This window comes from Tamandua tetradactyla, chromosome 15, assembly GCF_023851605.1.
Source record: "Tamandua tetradactyla isolate mTamTet1 chromosome 15, mTamTet1.pri, whole genome shotgun sequence".
NCBI classification, from domain to species: Eukaryota; Metazoa; Chordata; class Mammalia; order Pilosa; family Myrmecophagidae; genus Tamandua; species Tamandua tetradactyla.
Window position 1 is genome coordinate 51,010,192 of NC_135341.1, and position 26,801 is coordinate 51,036,992.

General features: G+C 39.2%; 1 protein-coding gene and 1 long non-coding RNA gene across 4 annotated transcripts in view; one reads left to right on the plus strand and one right to left on the minus strand.

The window, feature by feature from the left end:
- Positions 1–1,083: 1,083 nt before the first annotated feature.
- The window catches only part of STAC (SH3 and cysteine rich domain), a 155,187-nt gene continuing 129,469 nt past the window's right edge, over positions 1,084–26,801 (minus strand). For all 3 annotated transcript variants that reach the window (XM_077129854.1, XM_077129853.1, XM_077129855.1), the window contains 3 exons: positions 15,109–15,160; positions 14,877–15,014; positions 1,084–3,591 (listed from right to left, as the gene is read on the minus strand). In XM_077129854.1, the coding sequence (XP_076985969.1) occupies positions 3,493–3,591; positions 14,877–15,014; positions 15,109–15,160 (289 nt within the window). In that variant the 3' untranslated portion in view covers positions 1,084–3,492. The remainder of the gene's footprint in view (positions 3,592–14,876; positions 15,015–15,108; positions 15,161–26,801) is intronic.
- On the plus strand, positions 17,073–18,367 carry LOC143657980 (uncharacterized). Its single transcript, XR_013163044.1, has 3 exons — positions 17,073–17,373; positions 17,699–17,754; positions 18,275–18,367. It is a non-coding gene; the product is annotated as an uncharacterized LOC143657980 (long non-coding RNA).

The window sequence follows — 26,801 nt, forward strand, 5'->3', positions numbered from 1 at the left end:
GACCTATTATATACAGCTAACATGACCTCTATCCTATCCACTGGGCAGTGTTGGGTTGTGGACAATGGTTTCTGCCTCTGTGTCTCTTCCATTTTTTGAAGATGACCAACTCACTTTTGATTGACTCTTTCCACCTTGGACAATATCATGTGTCAGATCTTGTGGCCTGGAAACTACTCTACTCCTTAAGGGGTCATTGCATGCTTAGTGTTCTGATTCACTAGGTGATGATTTTATGTTTTAAATCACTAAGGGTCACATATAACTGTGCTAGGTTCAGGGTGCCACACTATGTTCCCAGATTCTACCTATATAAATCAATCATTAAGAGGAAAGGAACAACTTAATGACTTTTTTCAAACATTGATTGAGCATCCACTGAATACTATTGGGATTTGGAGATGTGTGTGGATTAGAAAATAAACAATATATTGTCTGTGTCTTTAATATGATTGCAGTATAATGGGGAAACGTAAACATACAGAAGTAATAGAATGGATAGGCTAAAAGTATGTGAAAGAGATTATGGCTAATAATGACTATTAAACAAAGAACACTGTGTTACAGAATCTGTATTATTAAGTGCTACAATGAATACTGTAGTAAATAAGAAAAATGAAGTAGAAGTGTGCATATGACTTTGGAAGAATTTTAAGACTTTTTTTAGTGTATCCTTTCCCCCCCAAAATTTTAACATTGAGTTAAAAGCAAACTCTTACACATATGTGTAAATATTCATGTAAATACACTCAGATACAAATGTAAGAAAATGATATGGAAATATAACATAGTATAGATACTGGTGTGGACATAAATGTGATTGTGTAATTTACAAATATTTTATTAAAGAGAATGTTGACCTTCTCTTGAGTTCCCCCAAAAGCTCAGTTGTCCTATTTCCAGAAATTATTTCCCACCAACTCTGTGTGTACACAAATGACTATTTTGCTATGCATAAGGATTTAGACTAAGATGGTGAAAACCTATATCTTAGAAAAATGAAATTTCAGGGCCAAAAGCTTTGGTGGTCATCTTTTTCTTCCCCTTTCCTTGGATAAACACTCAGATCTGACAGGTGTTCCAAAGGCCCAGTATAGCTCAGCATTTGATGGGTCTGTTTGCTTTGGACTCTGGGATTCTGTTGCAGATTCCCTCTAATGAAATGCCTCTTAGGAATGAGAAGCTCACGGCCTTCATCATTCCATCAAATGGTTGGGCAAGTCATCCTTACTGAGTGGACACATACTCACTGACAGTAGACTCCCCTTGGTCTTGGGTCTTCTGTTTGGAAGTATCTAGAAATCACTTTATCTTCTGCTTCATATCCCTATTGCCTCTTTGTTTATTTCATGAATGATGTCTTAACCTCATTTTGCTGAATTGCTTTTATTATGAATGTTGTATTGTAGATGGGTAGCCAGAAAGGGAAAGTTGTTACAGGAATACAGCAGAGTTGCATCTCATTGTAGATTAAGAACAAAACATGATAGATAGCCAAATTAACTTACAGATGAAATTCCTCTTGAAAAAAATTTCCCTAAATTACCTTTCATTTACTGGGACTTGAATCTTTAAAAGCCCAAAAGGCCATGAATTAGTTAATTTTGTTTCTCTTCTCTTTTTTGGCTCTTTCTCTGGGATTGTGGGGATTAAGATCTAGTTGGAAAGGGTAGAAGAGAGTATAGCAAGAAAATTTTCTCTGCTAAGTATGTAAAATTGATTTGTGCAAATTAAATGTAAGTATGATGTGATACCACTGTACCAAAAACTTCAATGGATATCCCAACCAGGAAGAAGAGATCAGGACACATGTTTTTTTTATGCTCCTTTCAAGCCACTGTGATGTCTTTATTGAATGGAATTAGCGCCAAGGCCAAGAGTGTTTGTACTCTGGCATTTAATTTTACAGAAAGGCAGTCACAATACCCACCTTGTCTCTCAAAGAATCCATTTTGACCCTCTACATTTGGTTTTGCATGTCATATCACAGAAAGGGAGGAAATTCTGGATGCTGGATTTAGTGTAAGAATAAGGCATCCAGACTACTGTGAAATCAATAACCATCCCATCTCAGCTCCCAACTTCACACTGAGCATTAACAAAAAAATAAATGGAGATTAATGATGCTTTGGTTTGGGAAATAATGTTTACATGCAGAGAATGCATCCACTTAAATCTTAAAAAAAATTGCTCTAATGATTTTATTGCTTTGTAACAAAATATATCAAACTGACATTGATTCCAAGGTCATTGTGAGTTGAAGTTTAACCATATTACTGACTAACAGGCTGCAAGTTTGAGTACTAACAGGAGGCTTGAGGAGGAAGGCATCACAGTATATTGCATTCTTGTAAACATTAGTACAAGTATAGAGTAATAGAGATTCCCCTAGTTGATGCTAAATAGGCCCCAACTCCCTCTGCCTTCAGAGGATGGAGCATTAAGGATTATTTTCCATTTTACATCTGCTAGGATATAATATACTGCCCTAAAGAAGAATGGATTCCAAGTTGGCTACACTTCTTCTAAGATGTTATTGTTGGTTCCCCAGCATATTCCTGGTTCCCTACAAGGTGGGGAAAGCAGAATGATGTAATGAGGGAAAATGCTGCCCCCAATATAGAGGATGTGAAATGAAAATTGAACTCATCCATGAGACTTTTACCACACTCTGCCCTAACTCTGTCTTCTTATGGAAACCAGACTTCATGGCATTTATGTGTTGACTGGGAGAACATAACTGAAAGGGCTGTATAAAAGTCAATAAGCTCTTATCAGTTTATCCCACTTGCTCTTCCCCCCATATATCTACTCCTTGTTTCTTGCTCTGTTGCCTCCCTGATTGGTAACTAGAGAGCAGGAAGGACCTCTCAGCAGTTTTGGGGTCTTCACAGTTGGTGCCATGTCAACTTAGCCCTCACCTCTAATGCACACTCCCAGGACTCACTTGGAGACAGAAAAGAAAGAAAGTATCTGCTTCTCTGAACAGCTCAATCACAAAGTGAGGGGGTCCTGGGAACACCGGAATTTGGGGGCTTTGGAAGTGGGTCTTCCTGATGCTGTACAGGGAGACTGCTCAGGATCTGAAATGTGCCGGCTGATACTGGGGACAAAGCTCTGGGGCCAGAATCACTCTTGGCTGCATATATCTGAACCTCATGTGAGGGCCACGCTACAAACTGGAGCCCAACCCAGTGGGTTAATGTACTCCATGTGGACAGGGAGTGAGTTCAGTCCTAGGGGACAGCTGTGGTATACAGCCCTGATGCTGCTGCCAAGTGGACCTCACTATGGCCGGCAGACTCCTCAGCCTCACCCTCACCCTGGGCAGTCTGGATGTGTGTCTCTTTTGTTGCTGTTATTCCACAGTCTTGGTTCCTCGATTCTGGGCCAGGTCAGTGTGACAGATCCTCTGGGTTGACACAGTGTGAGATGAGGCGGACGGCATTGCCAGCAGAGCTTGCATCCTGTGCAAGGATGAAGTGCCAGCAATCAGATGTTTTCTAGGACATCGAGGGGGACGAGGCCTCTCTTCTTTCCACTGAGGACTCTGATAAAGCCATCTTGTTCTTCTTCAGAAGTCACACATATCTGAATGCCAAAGAAGAAAAAAAACAGACTTGCGTGTCAACAAGAAGGAAGCTAGAACCTGCAGCTTGGATCATGGCTGACTGAAGCCACAGGGGCACTGAATTGGAAAAGGAGAATTGTTTCACGCTGGAAAACTGTAAGCTGTGAGAAAGAGATCTGATGAAGAATCAGGCAGAAGGCTGGAATTGGAACTAAGCCCAGGCATTGAGTGGCTTCTGAGATTCAGTTTTATGGATGAGGATCAATATAGTGGGATTAGTAGTACTGTGTCTCCCTGAAGAGTCACTGTGAAGACAGAATGAGATAATGCTTATCTCAGAGCCTAGCAGGTAGCATAAAAGTGAGTCCTAAATATATTATTTTAAAGAACCAAAGAATAGCTTCCTACTATATGCTTAGAATTTTATATATGCCTCCTATATTATCAGGAAGTCAATGGAAATTATTTTGGTGTTGGCCCCAAGTAAATAGATGCTAACTTATTCCATATTCTAAAACAAATCCATCTATGCTGGACCTATAAATGAGGTGGTAAAAACCCACTTGAGCCTTGCCCCTAATCCACTAGAGGGCATATAAGGATGGATACAGCTGGACATACATCAGAAAAGGGTTTTCAAGAGAGCTGTTAGCATGCTGTGAGTTTTTCCGACCTAACCTGGTTTCATGTCTTAGGATGGATTCCCTAGAAACAGAGCCTTATACTAGGATCCTTGTGCAAGTGACTTATTGAAGGGGTGCTCTCAGGAGGTGGGAAGTGAGGGAGACAGGATAGGGAAGAGGAAGAGATGAGCAAAGATGTGGTCTCAGCTGGAGACTCGCCTCAGTCTGATCCTGCAGGGAGCTCTTGAATTGCATCACAGAGTTGTCCCACTTTTAGGCAAGGAGACAGACATATCGATCATTGATATGTTCCTATATCAATCATTGACCTGACCTGGGCAGGAGTGGGAGTTGGTGAGTTGAGAGGCATAATTTCTCAGCTGAGACAGCTCCTGTTCCACTTGCAGAAAAGTGGCAGCGGGGAGTTATTAGCAGCTAACAGCAACTAGGAGATGGTGCACTCAACTAGTGAAACAGATGTGAGTAGGACATCAATAGTAACTACCACCCAAGGCTCATCTTTCACATAGGATAAAGACTTTAATAGGACATTTAATGAGCTCAATTTATGACTTCTCAGACTTGGGGCATATAGTGGACTGGCTGGCATCTGATTCATGCTTGAGAAATCTACTATGTGAGAAACATGACTGGAAAGTAGCTCAGACAGTGGGAAAAAGAGAGGCTAATTTTTAAGAGCAAAGTGTGTGTTAACTGTTCCATGAAGACCTGTTGCGGGTCACTTGTGTTCAGGTTAGATCTATGAAAGCTTAATGAGTAAAGTGAACCCAAAATGAGGGTGGACTACCTGATTTCCAAAAGCTGAGGCCTGCCATTTGCCCGTGTCAGAAACACTGTAGGTGAGAGACCCCAGTGATGGGTTGGAGCGTTTTTCTTGGAAAAACCTACCATAATGCTTTAAGAGAAGGATCTGGCTTTAAACTCGTCAAAGAGTGAGTTTCCTTCTTATTGCGAAATGTTAAAAATTTCAACAATCCCTAATGTAAGTCCAGTTAGTTAAGGTCAATGAAAAGCAGAATACCTGTCTTATGCATGTCCATTTAAGATGCTTTTAAAAAACTTTTTGAGTTGAAATATTTAAATGAAAATCAAATTTGAAAACAATTCTATGACAGGTACATGTATAGAAACTGTATTGTGGAGATGTTGAATAGAAAGAACACTGGGCAAAGAATCATAAAGCTGAAATTCTGGCTAGAGCAAGGCCCCATTACCCTCTGCCTTAGAACAAACATAGAGTGGACTAGAGTCTTTGTCTTCAGTGGCCTTTTGTGCTCATTTTCAGAGTGTTCCATCATTTATGTAAGCTGTATGTCTCAGTCTCAGGAGAAAAACAAACAAACACTGGAGGTTCAAATGCATGCCTGTATATGAGATAAACCTTTATTCTCTCCCTCTTTCAGGGTTTCAGAGTGGTAGAGAAATATTGCTCAAAAGGGGCAATGGGAGAATTTTGGGGGGAGGGGGTGTCTCAGAAATAGAAGGCCAAGACATAAAACAGTCATGCTTTGTTGAATATATTGACTTATTTTGCACCTTCTAATTCACATTTCCAGAGTGATTTTATTTGGGAAAGCTTTGATAAGGACTAGGGTTTCTGCACCCATTACTTACAGCTTGGACTAGCTTGGTAGCAGACAATGAGGCAGTTAAGTGAAATTTTAAAAGATGATGAGTACAAATGGCTGAAAACAGACTTTAGAGCTTCCACTCTATGAGGAAAGGAAGGGTCTAGAATTTAAATTTCTGATGATAGAAATACATAGCCTCTGAAGCTCGAGAAAATACCATTTAAAGAGGCAAAGGCAGAGCTGGAGGCATTCCCATTCATTTAGAGGCAGAGTGGAAGGATCTGCCCAGAAAAGGGTAGGAGGTGAGGAAGACCCAGAGGATATGTTTTGGGTTAGAGGGTTTTGAATAAGGTGACCAACTCACCTTAGTGTACCCAGGACTTTCCCAATTTTATCACTGAATGCCCTACATCCCAGGAAATCCACAGTCCCAGGTAGACCAGGAAAGTTGGTTACCCTATCAGAAACCTTTCACTCATCAGATCCAGTTAGAGGTACTTCCCTTGTCTAAGGACTCACAATTCCCTGCTTTATTCATTTATTCAACAAATTTTTATTGCATGCCTACTATGTGCTCCATACCATCCCAGAAGCTGGGAAACTAGTGAAAAGCAAGGCAGACCCAATCCCTGCCCTCATAGAGTTTATTGGTTGCAGCTGGGAAGACAGGCATTATTGAGTAATAAATTACAAGCACGATGAGTACAAGGGCCATATCTGTTTTGAGCATTGCCTATCCAGTAAACCGACAATAAAAACAGTAATATTTTTGAATGAATTCATGAATGAAGAAAGGGTGCTATGGGAATATAGATGTTAACCTCCTCTAGCCTAGGGGGGTAAGAAAGACCTCCTGTAGAAGTGACATTTAAGCAAAGGGAGAGAGAACTAATGGGAGGGGGAGGAAGAGAGAATGGGAACACAGTCCAGTGTCAAAAAGATTGCGACACTTTGGAGTGACTGAAAATTCTTCAGTGTGGCCAGACACGGTGAGATGAAAAGGGTGAGGGGTGTAAGATGAAGCCACAGACACTGGCAGGACCTAGAATGTGTAAGGATCCCTTAGCAGAACTCTGACTTGTCTCACTGGCTGGACCTGGGTCACACATGCCAGCCATCAAAACAGTCACTGGCAAGGAGAAGGGACCAATTCAACCAGTTCAATGAAGATTTACTAAGTCATATAAGATGGACATGCAGAACAAAGACCAAGGCTCTGCAACATGGGAAAAGGGCAAAAATACCTGTTGGTATCAACCAGAAGGGTGTTAAAAGGTTTTAAGCAGAGGAAGGAGAGGGACAGATTTTTCCCCTCTTCTCTGCTCTCTCCCTCCCCTCCTCATCCCTTCAGCCCCCTGCTCCCCTAACCTACCCTCCCTCCTCTCTTCTCCTGTCATTTGTTCTTCTCCCTTCCCTTCCCTCCCTCCCTTCTTCCCTTTCTCCAGTCAGAAGTCTTCCTGAAAGCTGGACCAATTTTCTTCCTGCTGCTGACAAATCCTGATCTGACCATGCAGCTTGCTGATATGTGCAGCCCTGACCTGAGTTCATTTCGTATGCAGTAGTGGTGAGCTGGCCTTGACAATACCAAGGCAGGTGCAGCATATTCAGAGTAGAGGCACTGGATGCCAGAAAGCTGAGAAAAGCCTTCCACATATCCATACACCAACATAGTACACTAGTTCCAGACAGTCTTGCACTTACCTAAGTATTAAGCTCAGCCACCACCAACCCGTCTGCATCATTTAGAGACTTTGCTTTTCTAATATGGGTCAGCGAGAATAAAAAGACAACTTACACAATGGGAGGAAATGTCTGGAAACCACACATCTGACAAAAGGTTAATATCCAGTTTGTATAAGAAATCCTCTGACTTAACAACAACAACAGAAAGACATATCTCATTGTGGTTTTTATTTACATTTCCCTAATAGCAAAATGTCAAGCATCTTTTCATGTGCTCTTGATCATTTGTAAATCCTCTTTGGAGCAATGTCTTTTCTTGTGGTTTTTTTTGGCCATTTGTATATCCACTGTGGAAGAATGTCTATTGAAGTCTTTTGTCCATTTTTTAAAATGGTTTTTATGTCTTTTGATTAGATGAAGATGGGACCCTGCCCATTCTGGGTGGGGCTTGATTAGTTTACTAGAGTCCTTTAAAAGGGGAAACATTTTAAAGAAAGTGCAGATGCAGACACAGACATAGACATTTGGAAGAGTTGATGCAGACCCTTGGAGAGCAGAAGTTGCAGAGGCAACAGAGCCAACACAAGACCCAGGCATTTGGAGATGCAGGGTCCAGCAGACATTGCCATGTGCCTTACCATGAGATGTGAAGCAAGTCAGAGCCTGGAGAGAGTGAAGAGAAGCCAAGAGATGAAACCCAGTCCCAGAGAAGCCAAGTGAGGAGCCCCCATAGGAAACAAACTGAAAGCAACAGAGCCCAGGAGCAAGGGACCAGCAGATGCCAGCCATGTGACTTCCCAGATTGTCTTTCGTTGAACCAAGGTATCTTTCTCTGGATGCCTTAGTTAGGACATATTTATGGCCTTAGAATTATAAACTTGTAATTTATTAAATTCCCTTCTTAAAAACCATTCCTTTTCTGGTATATTGTTTTCTGGCAGCATTAGCAAACTAAGACACCTGGCAATCCCACTTCTCAGTATATACCCCAAAGAACTGAAAGCAAGGACTCAAACAGATATTTGTCCACCTATTTCATAGTGGCATTATTCACAATTCTCAAAAGATGGAAACAATCCAAGTGCCCATCAACCTACAAATGGATGAACAAAATGTGGCATATACATCCAATAGAATACTATTCTCCCATAAAAAAGAATGAAATCCTGATGCATATGACAACATGGATGTACCGTGAAGACATCAAGTTGATTGAAATAAGCCAGATACAAAAGGATAAATATTGCATGCTCTCACTGATTTGAAACAATTAAAATAAGCAAACTCATAGAGTAAGAATCTAGAATATAGGTTAACAAGGGATGGGTGGGGATAGGGAATGGGAGGTTAAGGCTTAAAATGTACAGGATTCCTATTTGAAATGAAGGAAATATTTTGGGAATGGATGGTGGTGATGTTAGTACAACATTGTGAAGTCATCATTCAGAAATATGTATCTGAATATGATTAAAAGGGAAATGTTGGATTGTATATATGGAAACAATGAAATTTAAAAATACAGACAGTGAACTCTAGATCAAACCATGGACTTTAATTAATAGTACAATTAGAAAAAAATGTGCTGTCATTGATTGTGGCAGATATTCCACACCAATGGAAGTGTTGGTAGGGGGGTGGTGTATGGGAATTCTGCATTTTATGCATGATTGCTCTGTATATCTCCAACTTCTCTAAAAAAGGCAAAAAACAAAACAAAACAGGGGAGGACTAGATTTGACCCATGGGCCATCATGTATTATGCCTTGATCTATATGATGGAATGTTACACAACAGTAAAAAATTGTGCTTTGAAGACCATTTAGTAACTAAGTTTTTAAAAAGTTTTTAAACTTGAAGAGTTTGGTACACAATGCACCAAAGGGTTTATGTTGATTATTGCTTGATGGATGAATTACCTGCAATCTATTTTCTTCTTTATACTTTTATTTTGTATTTTCTAAATTGTATCTCCATAGTAAATTTATTTTAATTTTATAACCTACAGTAATTTATTTTTTATTTTAATTTTTTTTTTTTGCACGGGCAGGCATCAGGAATCAAACCCAGGTCTCTGGCATGGCAGGCGAGAACTCTGCCACTGAGCTGCCATGGCCCATCCTATTTTTTATTTTTAAAGCTTGGCTAGAACACAAAGTCTATGACAACAGATTTATAGGGATGCAAGACAATGGATTAATTTAAAGAAGTATTTTTATTGTGTTTCAAGTTGATTTGATATGGAGTTTTTCTTTAAAAAATGAAGAAAATGTACCTTTGCGCTAATACAAACTCTAGCTGTGTTCACAGCAGATGGGTAAGTTAATTCTATTTGGAAACAAGAAATCTGTGAAAAAAATAATAGTTGTTTGGCCAATTGAGCCTAGAGGCACAAATGTGATTTAATCAAAGAGACACATTGCATTTCTTTTCCTTTCTTCTCCTGCTAATGATCGTTTACCATTTTGTGTTTTTAGTTATAAGCAGCAGACTGGCTATTTCTTGGTGATTACCAGGTAATTTTGGGTGGCTTTGACCAGTGCAAATGATTGTCCTCTTAGTCTCTACTCTGAGTGAGGATGAGTGCTAAGCACCCATGATGTCACTGAGCACTATGCAGGGACTTTAATCACATCAAGAGGGAGACACTATTACACCAAGTTTACTGGTGAGAACATTGACATTCAGGGTTGACTTTGCCAACATTGCACAGGATTTGGATTTTATGTGTGATACTAGATTCCACGTTCCTTCCACTACCTTATGCTCCTCTAAGTAACAAGTAGTGTTTGAAATTTTACACGTAAAATAATTTTAGACCCTAAAGTACAGAAAATTTTTGAAATTTCCCTTGGTAGATTATTTGAATACAATATTTTATTATTTAATAGATTATATTAAATTAATAGATTATTTGAATGTAAATTTTCCTTCAGGTGGCTGACATTTTTCAAAAATTGGTTGTAACATTGATTTTAAATAGAGAATTTGTGTAGGGGTAAAGAGACCTTAGTGCCTTTTGTTGGCCAATCTATAATTGGAAGTAAAATGTGTTTAGTTTTCCAGAAGAACTATAGGACTTAAACTGAGACAATGGAAATGAGAAGCTCATTTTCAAACCTTAGCTTTTATTACAACACCTGGGGGATTGAAATAGATACTGATTCCCACTCTTCATCTCCCAAGGGGAAAGACTATCAACTCAACTGTAAGGGAAGAGAATGCGGAGGCTTGAGATATTCCTTGGAGGATACAGTCCAGGAACAGGTATGAATCACTGAGCAGATGTTCTGCCTCTGGAAATCAATTTGGCAAATTTTAATTTGCCTTCTGATTTCACCTATTTGTATTTTAATAACATAAAAACAATGCTTAATGTCAAAAGGGGAAGCACTAGGTTATTTGAGAAAAAATAACCAAACATGCCAGCAAGACTATTCAGTAACACTTTGCCAATAAAGATGAATATCCTTCCTGAATTTATTTCATTCAAAAGGTCTCCAATTTTTTTGGAATGGGAAGGATACGGTTGGGTAAACACACAGAAGTTTGAAGCATTGGCATGGACTCAAGCTAGGAAAAGCACCATTTACTTTGTGGGGTGTATGGAGCTTTACAGACGGGATCTCAGTCCAAAGATGAAGATTCAGTCAAGACTGACTGAGTAGAGAGCCCACACAAGCAACTATTTGTTTTCAAGGGGTCCCTCTGGTCCTAGGAAGGACCTCTTACAACACTTGCCTTCCCAGGGAGCCAAGGTATAAAGGGTTCTTTATCATGCAGAGTTTGCTCCACGTTGTCTTGGACAAATGGCTCAGTGGAAAGCATTCCCTTGAAGTTTAAGTTCTTATGTTTAAGTTCCAACCTGGCCACTTTCCAGGCTCTTTGAGGAAGGCACATAGTCTCCCTCAGCCTTAGTATCCTCATTTTCAAGGTAGGAATAACCAATAATTAATCCATAAAATTCATAGTTGTAGGTATATAAGCTTTACAAATGTTATATAATATACATGTATGATATTACAAAGTAATGTCAGTAATAGTGATTATACTTACCATAATCAACATTGTGACAAGGTTTAGGAGAGTCTTAATTTGTTCTTTCCTTCTCCAATCAAGGGCTGGATATAAAAGGTTCTCTCTCAAGGAGCAGACTCCAGAATAGATGATCTCTATCCCAAAAGGAATTGTCAAGAGAGATTTGCAATGGGAAACAGAGTGGTGTGTGCGATCTGCCAGAGGTGGGGGAATGGCTCCTGGAGCGGGGGGGAGGGTGGGGGCGGAGCTGCCATTAAGGGGAGCCCCTCAAATGGCACTGCTGTCCACAGGCAGCTGATGGCTTTTGTTATGCCTCCCTGGGCACAGCACATGAACAGGGGATGAGTTGGGCACCACCAGCTCTTGGGACAATGAGCGACTTTGTGTGAAAAAGGAAGGATCAGGAGGTCTTAGGTAAGGACTATTTTATGCCAGAGAACTGTTGGTTTTCCATCTCTTTCAGCATATGATTTGTTTACACAGGACAAGATAAAGGAGAAGGTAGTGTTGTTCACAAAATTCAGTTAGCTCTAAAGTGAATGTCTCGTGTAAGGAATTTGTATAAAACAAAGAATGCTAATGTCAACTAAGAGAAAAATGTGTAAAACCAGAGTGAAATCGTAAAGCCCAGTGACACAATTTCCTAATGATATCAGAGATTTTAATAAGCAAATATCATTATGTGGCACAGACATGTGGGCGTCCCTGCCTTTATGTAAACAGCCACTACTGCAGTTCATCTAGCACTTGTACCAGTGGGACGTGGTGAGGAATGTGTATGTGTGTGCATTTGTGTGTGTGTGTGCAAATGCAAAGCTGAGGCCCAGGAAAACCAGAGCAACACTGCGCCTTTTCATGATTAGATTCAAAGACAAGGTTGAACAATATTAATTTTACTTCTTTTAAAATTTAGCATTTTTTAAAAAATACTATGGAAGTAATATAAATGAAGAAAGAAGAAAAGAACATCCATCCTTACACAGACCTTTCAATTTTTTCTTTTATTGCTTACGTTTCTATAAATTTTCACTACCATTATTCATAATAATTGAACATATTCCTTCACGGTTTATAAAACCATCATTTAAGATGGCGACATAATAGGTGAGGATCTCTGCCCTTCTCTCCAAGGTCTGGCTTCATTTCTCCAAAGGGAGGAAGTCTGACTGGGCCACATGGATCAGGGGTTTATCACTGTCGATTAAAGCTTTCTCCCTTCTCCCTCCTTTGTGAGCCATTGTTGTCCCCCGTGCCATCGGGACATCATGGGATTCTGCGATTCAGACTGGCCAATGGTTGTGGAAGTAGGAATGGTTAGGTTGTGGCAAAAAGGTCTTTTAGGGCCCTAGGCCAGGTCTGGTTCTCCATCTGGTTTATTAGGGTTCCAATGGTAAAAACAGGGCTCAGGCCCCTTTTGTACTGCTCTCCCTTTTGTGTTTTCCTCGGCAGAGAGGTGACTTGGATATGTATCTGGATTCCAATGTTCTGTCCATGATATGGTCATAACATTGTCAAAATTGCCTTGGTTCCTAACAATTCCTGCTGATAGAAATATTATCATTGGCTCACTCATCCACTGATGTATATTTGCTCCTAATTTTCACCTTATGAAAACCACTGTGAAACACAGTATTTTGGGCATACAGTATTTTCCTCTTGTGTTTCAGATGATTTTCTTAGGTTACACTGTAGAAGTTAGAATTACTATAGTCATGGGGGAGAGCGATTTCATGGTTCTTGATACATGCAACCAAATCACTTTGCAAAATGAATGAACTGATTTATCTTAGGAATTATGAAAATGCCAATAACTGATCCCACTCCCAAATGTTTGTTAAAAATACAGGGAAAGTAATGATTGGTTTCTCATTTTCACTCTTTTATTTCTTTGAATATAAGCATGGTTATATGTTTTTAAAAAAGCTTTACTTTTATGTTTTACTTTTTCTTTCAGAGATTGTTTTGAATCGCCGTAAACCAAAAGTAAATATTTATGATTTGAGAACGTGTTTTTTATTATGAAAATTATAAAAAGTAATTTGCAGTCTACTGTAGCATGTAAGATGGTTGATTAGGTTGGGTAAAAATAATTTTATTACATATCTGATACACATATAAAGTTATGACAGATTTATGACAGAGACTTTAAAGTTACCTTTGAAGACAATTCCAAAAGAAATGTGAAAGATGTGTTTGGGGCAATTCTATTGAAAAAAGGATAATTTTAAAATGATTAATGCATTTTTCATTTTTTACTTCCTTTTAGGGTGAGCCTCACTGTATTCAACCAGAGGATTTATTGCCATGGGACATATTAGAATAATTATAGCATGAATGCAACAGAAAAAGAGGAAAATTTCAGCTTTTGATTTCCAAAATTGGAAATTGAAGTCCACTGTGACATTTTATTGGGAGAGAAAAGATAGTTCTAATTTTTCATTTCTAAAATCTTCCTCATATATGTCATCAAGAGCAAACTTGGAGGTAAGAGCACACTATTTTACTCTAAAAGTGTGTAGTTACGGTACAGGATATGCCATGACTAGAAGTGCAGTCAGAGAAAATGGGGCTGTAGGAAGCCCTCTCTTTGCTGTAAGAAGACAAAGAATGGAAGCGTAGGACAGAGACTGAATTGTGAGTGGCCCTCCTCTCTGCCCTTGTCAACATTCCAGTAGTTGAGTTGAGGGAGGAAGAAACAAGGAGCTTGAAGACACAAGGGTGCAGGAAAATTGATTGCACTTTTCAGGAAAGCTGACAACATCATAGAGGATGCCACATTCAACATGACAATGGAAGGTTGTATCAGACACCTGGTAGATTACATGAAGTGAGACACCCAGGGCATTGGCCCATCATAATACCCTGTTCCCTGTCTCACCTATGTTGATGGAGTGAAGTGAAGGTGTTGGCGGGGGTGGGGGGGGTAGAGTGCAGGGAACAGGCTTAGAGTCCAGACAAGGAGACTGCAGAGGAGTCTTTGTGACTGGAGGCAAATGCGATGAACCATAGAATGCAATAGGTTCAACAGCAGATAGCAACAGGACATCCCCAGGAGTCGCAGAGGAATTAACCATCTATTGATGGACACCAAGATAGAGCCAAGACCAGAGAAGCTACCCACATCAGAGGACCGTGGTACCTAAAGAAAAGCCTGGAGACCTGACATCCTTACCCTGCCTCCATAGTAAGGGAGCAAAAATTTTGGTTTTGCATGTTTTGATCCTACTATACTAATATTGGAATAAGAACATATTTCCCCAAGGTGAATACTTTGAATGATTCCACTCATTCAGATTTATGTGTATTGCTATGTTGGCTAAAATGACTGTTATACTTGGTGATACTTTGTATGTCTCTTGTGTAATGACTCACCTGATTCTCTTTCAGTGTTATCTGTCCCTGTTCCTTACACCCAACAAAGGTTCGAACACATCTAAAGATCTTCTCATCTTGTTGTACTCTTTGAACAAAGTTGGCTGGAAAGAAACCAATCCTGTCTTGAATTTTCCCCTGGAAGGAAAAAGGAAGAATGCATCTACAGTTCTAACATTTATTTTAATTGCAATTACCAATGATTTTTTTTAAGGATAAAAAAAGAACTTACTTTCCACCAGTCTTCATTGGAGTCCTCTAGAAGAGTAATCATATCTCCTGGCCTATAATGCAGGATAGACAATTTGGGGGAGAGGTGGAAAGGGGAGAAAAATTAAAAAAATGGCACATCAAACTTGGAAATTAAAGATTTCATTTATCCATGTACTCCTAAAATAAATAGAAATATAATAAACATGACCTGTATAAGTTCTTCCCACCCATGTAAACATCTCTGGGCAACAGTAAAGATAATTTCTGCGCTGTGTTTAAAAAAATAATATTTAGTTTATTTTTAAATGATCATATTTACAGTGCATAAATCACAAAATTTGGAAGTTGATAAGTTTCAAGAAGCAAGTCCCCATTCTTATTTTGCCCTTAAATCCTCCTCTCATGCCCAAAGGGGACCAGCAAATGGTTTCCTGTGTATCCTTCAAGGCTCTTTTCTACGAATATACATTTATATGTAGGGATGCTTATGTATTTTACTCTTTTCTTTTTGATTACTAATGACATCTAGGATTAGCAATTATCTTTATCATTGTCAATATACTCTGTTCAGTACCTTCTAGAAATTTAGCACATTTTTCCTTACTTCTACAGTGCCTGCATCCTTTGACGTTGACATAATCTGGAATTTTAGTTCTATATTGATGCATAGAGACATGCACTGCGTTTACATCATTCATTGCTCAATTCAAGATTTACGTGTTTTTGTTGCTGCTATTGTCGATGTGATGGCTGTTCTTTGCCACTTATTGTTTGAATCGCACATTCAGGTGTGTGTGTGTGTGTGTGAGTGTGTCAGAATGTGTTTTAATTCCTCCTACTCAGCACCTCCTGGAACGTCTCCAATCTTATTAGAGAAATCTATTGTTTTTCACCTTGGGAACATTTTGCCTACTGTTTCCTTTCTAGCTTTCTCCCATCTATTTTTTTCTCTTCTTTCCTTCTTGAACTTCTAGTCAATACGTGGTGGACCCTTCTGGGTCAATCTTTCACACCTTTTGTCTTCCCTACACATTGCCCATTTTTTTCTCCATGTTCTTATATCATACTCAATTTCACCTTCCTAATCATGTATTTTGGGTTCGCCATGTCTCTTCTATTATTTAGTATAATTCTAAGAATTTTTTAAGAAAAAATTTTTACTTTAATAAGTTTCTTTATTATTTTTGTAAGTTGCCTTCTCATATTCATTGGTTTCTATTTTGGATGCAATATTATAATGGATCTTTCTAGGATGTTAATTATATTTTTAAAATAATATTTCTTCTATTTACTGAGTTCTTTGTTTTCTCTAGAATTAGTTGGCTTGTGGTTCTCTTTCATGTCAAGGGATTTTTCTCCAACATCGAGTGTTTCTTGGCTGTCTTTTTATGTTAATGAATGAAAACTGATGTAGATCAGTGTAGACAGCTGGGTAAGTTTCTCTGCTCTTACAGAGAATTTGTCTGAATTTGTATTGGGTCTGTCTCCCAAGTAAGAGGGCTGGTTATATATCCTATTTAAGAGGGCAGGGTGTATCAATTGGCAAATTTTGCTTTTGGAGGCCTGAAAGCATAGCAGGTAAGCAGGCCAGGACCTCCTGCTGCTAACCCAACTGCTAAACCACAGAGGGATTACTTAACCCTGGTGGGGAAGGTCAGCTTTCCCTCACTCCCATGCCCTGAATAGAGCGACCTTTCCTTTCCCCCTGTTCCAGGTCTGCAGGTACAGAGTTATCCCAACCTGATTCTGCTTCTCTCTCAGGCTTCTATGCCCACACAGGAATCCTCCTCATTCACAGGTTCCATTCTTTATAATAGATTTTGGTCTAATTCTGGAGTCAGATAACATTGCTACCTCTTGCTCATTATAAGCACTAATGTGATACCATGAATGCAGCTCTCTAATTGCTTTGTGACTCTGTTTCTGTTATCTACTGAGGCAATAATGCTATGTAACAAATAACCACAAAAGCTCACTCACATCGCTGGGTACTGGCTGAGTGCTGGCTGGGATGACTGGGTGACCAAGCCCTGCTCCATGGATGGAGCTCACATCTCAGCAGCCCAGGACATTCATGGCAATGACAGAGGTTCAAGGGCAACAAGTGGGAACAGGCAAAACCTGCCTAGGCTCAAAATGGATGCAGTGTCACATCTGCCTCATTTTATTGGCCAAAGCAAGTCACAAGGCAAGTCCAGACTGAAGGGGCAGAATAACAGCCTCCACCTTTACAGTGAGGAACTGCACAGTCACACGGCAAAGGACATTTCCTGGGCATCCTTTGGTCAGTAGTCATCTTCACTGTTTTCAACCCAATTCCATTTGCCTTAGTCTGCCAGGAAATTCTCCCAATTTTAGGTTCTCTGATGACCTCCTTTTTTTGTTTTATACTGTGTTATAGACGCATTCTTAAAAAATATTTTCTAACATTTTAAGGGATTGGCACAAGAGTGGGAAGTAGATCTGTGTGCTCATTTTGCTATTCTGATTCAATCTCCTCTGCTGTCATTTTCAATTCTCAGTTAGTATCTATCTTTGTAGGGTATTCCAAATATAACAGGCTTGTTACACCTGAAGTATTAAATACAACTGGCATTTTCAAATTTCAGCAGTCACGTTTCATGCTGGTGCTATGAAAAGTCAGATGGCTGAAAATCTTTCCCAGGTGAGGGATTTAATTAAGTAAGAAGGATGAAAGTTGATGCAGAAGCATGTTTTTGGCTCTAGCAGATTTTATTTAACATAATAACCTAAGAAACCATGTGTTATAATCAAACACAATGACTTTGATGATGGTTAGGTAGAAACTGAAAGTGGAGTGTGGGGTACGAGGCTGGAGACAGGAGTGGGGTAACTTTTCCTAAGTGTGAGAAAGGATGCTGGCAAAATCTGAGCCTCTTTTTTATAGTCTAGAGACTCACTCTACTGTGCCCAGAGGTGGATGGCACCTGGGTGCTTAACCCGTGCTTACTATACTACGTATGAGAATGAGATAACCCCTGGAATACAAGCTCTAATTTTATGAGAAATAACAGTCATATTCCAGACAGTGTGATGGAAATTTGGTCTTTTAGTATAAGAGAGCTCCATCAGGACTAGAAATTGCTTGATGAGTAATAAGACTTCAATTCACCCATTTATTCCTTCATCTAATTATTTACCCACTTATTTATTATTATTTATAGAGTGCAGATTACGAGGGACCCACTTTACTAGGCACTGGGTATACTTCGGTGAATAAATCCTTCACGGGAGCTAATAATATTCTAGAGATAAAGATGGACAATATGTAAGTAAATATATAATGAGACATTTAATAATTATATAAATTACACTAAACTTCTAATAAATGCATGTATAACTAAATAATTAATTACATAATTATAAGTTATCTGAAGGACTATGAAGGAAATAAACAGGACATAGTCTTAAAGAATAGGAGTAGACCCTATTTCAATTGTTCATCTGACCGAGACGTCTAATGCATCTATTTCATTGTAGAGAGGATCTTGCTCTAGGGAAGCACTTGAATGCAAGACCCTCTGTAAACACAGGGTCAGCAAACCCCTGGCCTGTGAAAGCTGTGCTGCCCTATACTCTGTGGCAGACATCACCCATCAATCACTGCATTCTTTCCCCCTGAGCTCGCATTTGTAATCCTCTTCCACACTTTTGCAGAGGGTGGATCTGAGTAGCCCCATGAGGCAAGACCACTCTGCCCACCAGCTGTTCTTAGCGAGAGTATTGTCATTGGTCCCGGAAGACTGGGGGCTTAATGGCTAAAATTCTCCTTCCCTCATTTGGTATTAGGATAGACAATGCTGGAGTTTGACTTCTGTCTCCTGTTGCCACTTTCCACGGAATAATTCTTTCTTTATGCATGATAACACACTTCAGTCATGTTTGAGGAAAATTTTGCTCTTTTTAACAGCTGCTCTCTTTCTTTCAGGCCACTTTATGTTCCTGATCCATTATGTGCAGTTTAACCTTTTACAATTTAACCCTTCTTTTACTTCCAAATCCTTGGGGACCAGCTTATCAGGCCCCTAAATACTAAAGAAAGCTTTCCTTTGACTGATTCAATCAGGTAAAAACTCTTCTTGCACTGTAATCTAGAGTTAAATGCTATGATGCAAAGTATAATGTAATTTATGAACACTAAAAGGATGAGATCAGAGCCCCAGCTGGTTTTTAACTTTTGTTTGCTGAGTAAAATTTGTCTTAGGCCCAGGGGAGGTTGGTATGTCATGATTTATGGAAAGCCAAGAAACGGCAAAGGAGCTGTTGAATAATACGAAAAGGGACAAAATAACAAAAACTAACTGCAGAATTATGCTTAATAGAAATGGTGAGGAGAGTGAAGAGTTTATTGTGAGCATGTGTATGTTTCATGTGTGACAGAGATTGATGGTTGCAATCTGGGTTCATTCTCAGTCCCATACTTCCCCATTTCTCAATTCTCATCTAGACACTGGAACCCTTCTCTTGTATCACCAAGTTAACCAGAGTCAGGGACTCGGAGGGGACAGTGTATACAGAGTGTGTGAATGATACAAGTTGAGTCTGTCTAGCTATATGGAGCTCCTACACAGGGTGCTACAAAGATGGTTTGATCTTCTATGGCTGGGAGCTCCTGGAGGATGGAGTTTGAGTTTTCCTGAGGTGCTCCTTCCCTGCCTCTCTCCATTCTCCATGTAGAGCACAGATTCCTTGGAGGAGAGGTACTGGGATCTTCCTGATGGGGTCAATACTTCTGGGAAACACGTTCTACACTGTGCAAGACACCCTGATCCTCTAGACTTGCCCTCCTTTGGGAAGCACATGGACAAGGCAGGATGCTCTGGTGCCTTCTCTATTTTCTGAATGTTTTGGATATACTGCATATTTTTGAATTCAAAAAAATTTTTTTTGTCTTTCCTCATCCCTCCATATCTTCCCACTTAGCCTAAAGAAATTATATGGCATTCAAGTATTTTTTGAATGCTTATGACATGTTAGGTCTTGGGCATGCTCTGGAGTACAAAGATAAAAAGATCTGTCTAAGCATCGATAAAAAGATCTGTCTAAGCATCGGTCTTCTCATTGTAAGGTGAGGATAAAAATAGTACCTACTCCATAAAGTTTTTTGAGGACTAAATGAGGTAATACTTGTAAGACACATGATAAGCCCACAAACGATGCTGCCCATTGTCGCTAAGACATAGTCACTGCCCTTAAGATGTTGGTAATTGCAAGGGAAAGACATGCAAGGTGGCAACTTATAGTAAATGTCATTGTTGAATGAGAAGGGATATGTGATGATGGCACAAATAAAAATCCCAAACAAATATGCCTCTTTGAGTCCCAGCTACCTCAATTATATTTATATTATATATACATTAACAAATACATTTTATACATATTATATTTATAAAATTATATCTATTCATTATATATATATATATTTACATAATGAATATATAATGAACTATATTTACTTTACAGAGTAGTTGCATGGATTAAATGAGAAGACATATGTGAAAGTCTTATGCCATCAATAAGGGCTTAACAAATGCTAATCTCCTAAAAATGTAATTTGCATTTGGAAATAAGATGTAGTGATCATTACCTTTTGAGTGAGTGGTCCCTTAGGTTTATGGTGGGTGGTGGTGGTGGTGGTGGTTTAAGAAATGATCTCTGATTTTTGTGTTAAATGGCTTCAGATACTGACGTTTGGTGTGAATCAGAGTTTTGGAAAAACTTTCCCTTCTCTTTACATATTTCTCCATGCCCCACCGCACTCCAATCCAGCTGATACCACAAAGCTGAGGGAAGACCCTGGGGCTGGAGTTAGTATTTCACTGAATTGGTGGCTGGTTGCAATAGAGATATTGGCAGGGTTGAGGATGACCAAATAGTCTGGAGAGGATGACAAGGCTCATTGAGTGACGAGGGCAGCACTGGTTGTATTTTAAACACAGAAAAGAAGGTTCAGAGAGATTTCACCACTTGCAGGGTTTGACTCCACAATTAACTCTATCAAATAAAGCTGCCTCTTGCACTTCCACCTCCAGTGCCTTGTCAAAACTCATCAGGACTACAATTCTATTCTGTGGTACTTGGGCCATCTTTAATATTTCTTGTCCTTTCCCATTCATTAGGCCAAATGAACCCCAAATCAAGTTTACCATAACCATAGTCACTCAGCCAAAATATATCCTGACAATGAAGCTAAGGGGAACAGTAAAAAAAAAAGCAGTCAAATGGCTCCATTAATTTTAAATCTGCTGCTTTATTTTTCACTAGACCCATTCTCAATTTCCATTATTGTGTACCACAATCTATTACAGTCTGGGCATACAGGTAAGTAACAAGGAACTCCTGAACCTTGCAGATTGATTTTTTTCCTTAAGCCTGGTGTCTGAAAGACTGCCTACACTTTTCCAAGCCCGCCAGCTCAGAGAAACACCATTCAGTTAAAGGGCCATTTGGAAGGGATTTGGTAAATGTTCCTGAACTGTCATGGATCACGCTCTCCAGAACCTAATTGAGAGAGTCATTTGAATGAGAGGGAGACTGCTAAACACATTAGTGACATTTGGGAAGATCTGGGTTTCTTTACATAGTACAGCATCAGAACATAATATGCATCAGAGACTTTCCTCAAATAGCCTTAATTGCATTTTGATGTCCTGGTGACTGTGAAGATTATTTTTAAATCAAATTGGTGCATTAGAATTACATTCAGTTTTAATTAAGTTGATGCATTTGCTAAGCACTAATGTACTTAGAGAATGGAAACGAGACACCAAGGGAGGCTTATTCGGTCTTACTTTGTTTCAAGGGCTCTTGCTCTCTTATTTTATGGGGAGTTTATAAAATCTTACAGGTTGATGACCATTAGGAACATAAGTTAAAGGCCAAAAAGTCCAATGCAGATGAATGTACGGAGCACAGATAGAGAATCAGGAAACCCGCATTGCAGTTTTCTGTCTGTACTTTGGCCTGTTGCATATCCGTGGGTAAACCACAGTTGTTCTCAAATCTGGAAGATCATCAGAATTCGTGGGAATATTTAACAATACAGATTCCCACATTCCAGCTTGGGGATTTGACTCTAGGATTGGGTGGAGCCTGGGAATCTCTATTTTAATAATATTCTTCAGGATATTCTTATGGCTTGTAACAAATGGCTTAACGATTCTGAAAGTTTTCTCCCCAGTAAAAGACTATTTGCTTGGCTAACCTCACAGATTTGCTAAAGTCCCCAAGGGGATGAAATAGAGAAAATGGTTACTTCTGGGTCATCTCTGTTTTTCATATTTTATATTACTGGAAATTGTAGAAAACTGATAATAATGCAAATGATTATCGCCCATAGAAATGCAAGTGAACTGCATCTCCTGGAATGTAATCAATTATTGTTTTGGGAATACTGACCAGGTTTCCATCTATTTGTAAATTCCTACAAGATTCCTCATTGCCTGTATATGTCGATGCTTTGGCACCTCCTTCAAAGGAGAAAGATCTTACTGGTTCTCTCAATGAATGCATCAAACAAAAATTTTTGACATGTGTTCATTTTAGCCTTGCATAAGAGTCATGACTTCATTTTGAATTTAAAAAATCCTTTAACAGAACTAACTTTTCATGACTGTACTCTACAGATCATAAGCTTCCTAGTCCTCAGGACTAGACTTGAGAATACTGATAGATTTGTGATATGATGAGTGGCCAACATGTGATAAATTAATATATTTTCTGAATCTGCTGATAAAAATATAGTTGCAAGCATCATCATCAGAGGAGAAACCTCCCGCAATCACCATAGGCTGGAGAATGTGAGATAGCAGAGAGAGCAGTGGGCGGGAGAGCTCCTCTTGGGTTCTGGACTGATCAGGTATCCTTTCTAGTTTGAGTCTTCTGCCTATCCAGGGGGTGGTCAGACTAGGTGAACTCCTATCATTTGGGGACGGGCTTCGATCAATAGCAGTAAGAAGTGTTTGAAGACTGGGTTCTGCCCTTAAAATAATTTCTTTTCCTGTTCTGACAGGCTATTTAGTTCCTGACACATTAATTAGGTAATATTTCACTAATTCCTTTGCTTCTATTTCTTCCCTCCCCCCAAAAAAACGATGTGAGGCGACTTAAAAATAGTAAAATAATGATTTATAATAACAACAATAATGAAAAATATGGTTAAAGAAAATTCAAATAAAAATTGAGAAAAACAAGGAGTGAGAACATTAGAATGTTCTAACTTAATTCTCATGTTTGCCCTGGAGCCTTGTAAATGCCATGGCAAAGGGAGATTAATCTATTACACAGTTCTTATTAAACATGAAGAATTAAATCAAGGTCTTCCATAGAAAGACAACCTCTGGAACCAAATCCTAAAAAACCTTTCTCAGACGGACTTTCGTAAGAGAACATTAAATGATACAGGGCCAGTCTCATGGCTTTAAATACTATTTATACATCAGTGACCCAGGACTTGCTCTCTCTCCTCCAAGTCCCGAATTAAGAAATAAAAGTGTTTATACCTAGACTAATGGAGGTAAAATTGCTAAAAAGTAAAGATAAGAAAAAAAATTTAAAGCAGTCAGATTAAAAAGACTGATTACTTTCAAAGGGGCAACAATTATTGTTTCTGTTGAGCTGACTTCTCAACAGAAACATTGGTAACCAGAAAATAATGGAATGATGTTTGTAAAGTACTGAAAGGAAATGACTGCAACCTAGGATTCAATCCCCAACAAGAAATACCTTTCAAGAAGGGAAATGAAATAAAGATATTTTCAGACAAATAAACACTTAGAAAATTCATTACCACCAAACACATCCTAAATAAAATACTAAAAGATCCTCTTTAGGAAGTAGTGAAGTGATTTCAGACAGAAGGCCAGAGTTGCAGGATGGTGTGATGAGCAAAGGAAGTGACAAATATGTGAGTAAATCTAAGTGAATATGGACTGTATAAAGGAATAATAACATAAAATGAAAATATATAACAAAAAAAATACGTTTTTGCTAGACCTGTCCACTCAACTTGTCCAAACTCAATACATCTAAGTGAACTCCTGATATTACCCCCAACATCTGGTCTTGCTGCTGCCTTTCCTCCTTGTGTTCAGCTCCAAACCTTGGCCTTTTCTTTGGCTCTTGTGTTTTTCAGACCACAATTAAATGAGGACCTTGTAAATATTGCAGATGCCTAAATTCCTTCTCCAACTTCCTAGATGAGATCTGTGGGCATGGGGCCTGGACATGAGTATTTTTATCAAACTCCCTAGGTGATTGCAATTTGTGTCATAGAACACTAGAGACATCATCATCTAAAAGATGCAAAGCAAATACGGGAGGATAAAAAGGAGGATAGGGTGGGTCATTTCTCCCCATCTCTGGTGGGTGGAACCAGCTAAGGACCTTAGATTAGATGTGATAAGGAAAAAAGTGTTCAGTATTCACACTATCAGAAATACAAAGCAAAATTCTACCTTGGGTTAAGAGGTCAGATAGAAGACAAGGAAGCAGCAAAGGAATTGAGATAGATGGAGCCCTGTGACTGAATGGGACCTAAAGCCAAAGGAAAGGATAGGTGGTAGCTCAGTCACTAGTAGAGGACTGGATGAGGTTTTAGAGTATTAGGCACATGATAAGTCATGAATAAGTGAGTTCGGTTGTTTCCAACCATATCAAGTTCCTCATGTGGATAACTGAGGTCTCAATCTGTCTTGCTTTCAAAGATGTGCTTACATCCCATTTTCACTTAGAAGTTGTTGTCTTCCCTAAAGGACAGCATGAGTCCCTAGAGAGGGTTGTACAGTTACCTTGAAGCCTGATGAGCTCCAGACCTCCTTACAAAGCCTCAACCTCTGCAACTGCTCTGACTCTGGCCCTCACTGTATGTTAGAACATTCCTGGATGACAGGGGCCAGTAAAGTGATCAAGCGAAGGATCACTCCCAAGAATAAACATTTGTGGGGATTTTTCAAAGTGACACCATGGGGAAGCTTCCGATTTGTGAATATCCCTAAACTGTCTGTAAAATGGTGCATTTCTGGGGAGGTCCTTATCTTTGATCAAATTCTCAAAAGGATTCAAGTCCTCCAAAAAGTAAAGAACCATAAATTGCCTCACTGGAATATGAACTAAACAGCCCTGCATACATTGATTAAACATTACTGAATTTTAAGATAGTCTTTTCAGAATCAAGCCTGGAATGAAAGCAGATAGATGGTGAATTTCATCCTGTGATGAATTTCCAGTCTTCCTTTATCATTTCCTCACTGGGCACTTGACCTCACAGGTACCCCTGTCCCTCTTTCTGGAAGCCTGGTTTGACTATGATGCCACCTTCTTGCAAAACCTTCTCTGATTTCCCAAGCCTGCTCCCGAGGCTGCCCCTTTGAGGTGCTGCTGTACCTGCTGTATCCTGGACTCACCCTCCAGCCCCCACACTCCTCACACTAGATTGCAACTTCTTGCCTACCCTTCTGCTCCCAGCCCCCCGCCCCACAATCACTTGAACTCTGAGAACAGGGCCTGTTAGTTGTCCAATCAGCCAGTAGTAGATGCTCAATAGCTGTGTGCTGAGTGGTGAACAGATGAAACAAATAATGAAAACAGGGTTAAAATCACTTTTGACTCAATATTGAGTGGTGCTTTGAAAAAAATCAGGAAGATGAATTCAGGCCATTCAGAGGTTCTTGTGAATATTAGCTGAAGAAACAAATGGTTGCCCGTTTTCATTCAAACTGGCCCATGGAAATTCTTGGTGGTTAGGTCATCCTCACCCATTTTCTGAGACTAGCTGCTTCCAAGAATCTGCTGATTCATGAATCTATTTTCTTATTTGGGATTACAAAAGAAGTTAAACTGAATCCCTCCCAAATTTAGAAGTTTTGACAAACTTTGTAGTAATTAGTTTCTCTTTTAGATTTAATAATATTGAAAAAGTAGTTCCCTTTTTTTCCTTTCTTGGCTTCATAAACTTTTTTTTTTCCTTTTCTCTTTCGGCCTCTTTTCTATGTTCCCCTTGCAAAAAATTTCCATTATCATATAAATCTGTTTGGAGAGAACTAATAAAAACGAAAATAACTTAGATGTGGGAGGCAAAAAATGACTTGGAAATAGGCATTATAAGGTTACTAAAATATACAACTGGACTTTAAAACCTTTAATTTATCTCTCCTGTCCTTCATTTTAGCATCCCCAAGATATTTAGGGGTTTGTGCTTATTTGGATTTATTTACATATGTTGATTATTTACATGATATAGCAACTTAGCAAAGCCATAAAAGTTATTCTTATTGACTTATAAAAGATGCCTTTGTGTAAATAATAATTAGTGGCTGTATTTTGAAGGCTCCTGGACCCAAAGGCAATGAGGATAATGGTATTGGTTACATTATATGTGTTGAGGGCAGGATTTACTTTCACCAAAAAGGTAAGGATGCATTATAAAACTTTTACTAATGTTGATGTGTGCTTATGTGAATCAATGTGTGTTGAAAAGTGTTCATGAGCGTTGTGAGTGTTAGCACGTGAAACTATGTGTGTTGGGTGGTTGGTGGTGGGTAGGGGTGGGCAGGAGGATAGGGGAGGCAGGCTGCATCAAGGATTTGTGCAAAACCCCTTGACAGGTGGTGGTATGCTCCTTTTGGGGAAGGAGAGAGGGCCAGTGTGGATGGAGCAGAAAGCATGAGGGGAACGGTGGCAAAAGACAAAGCA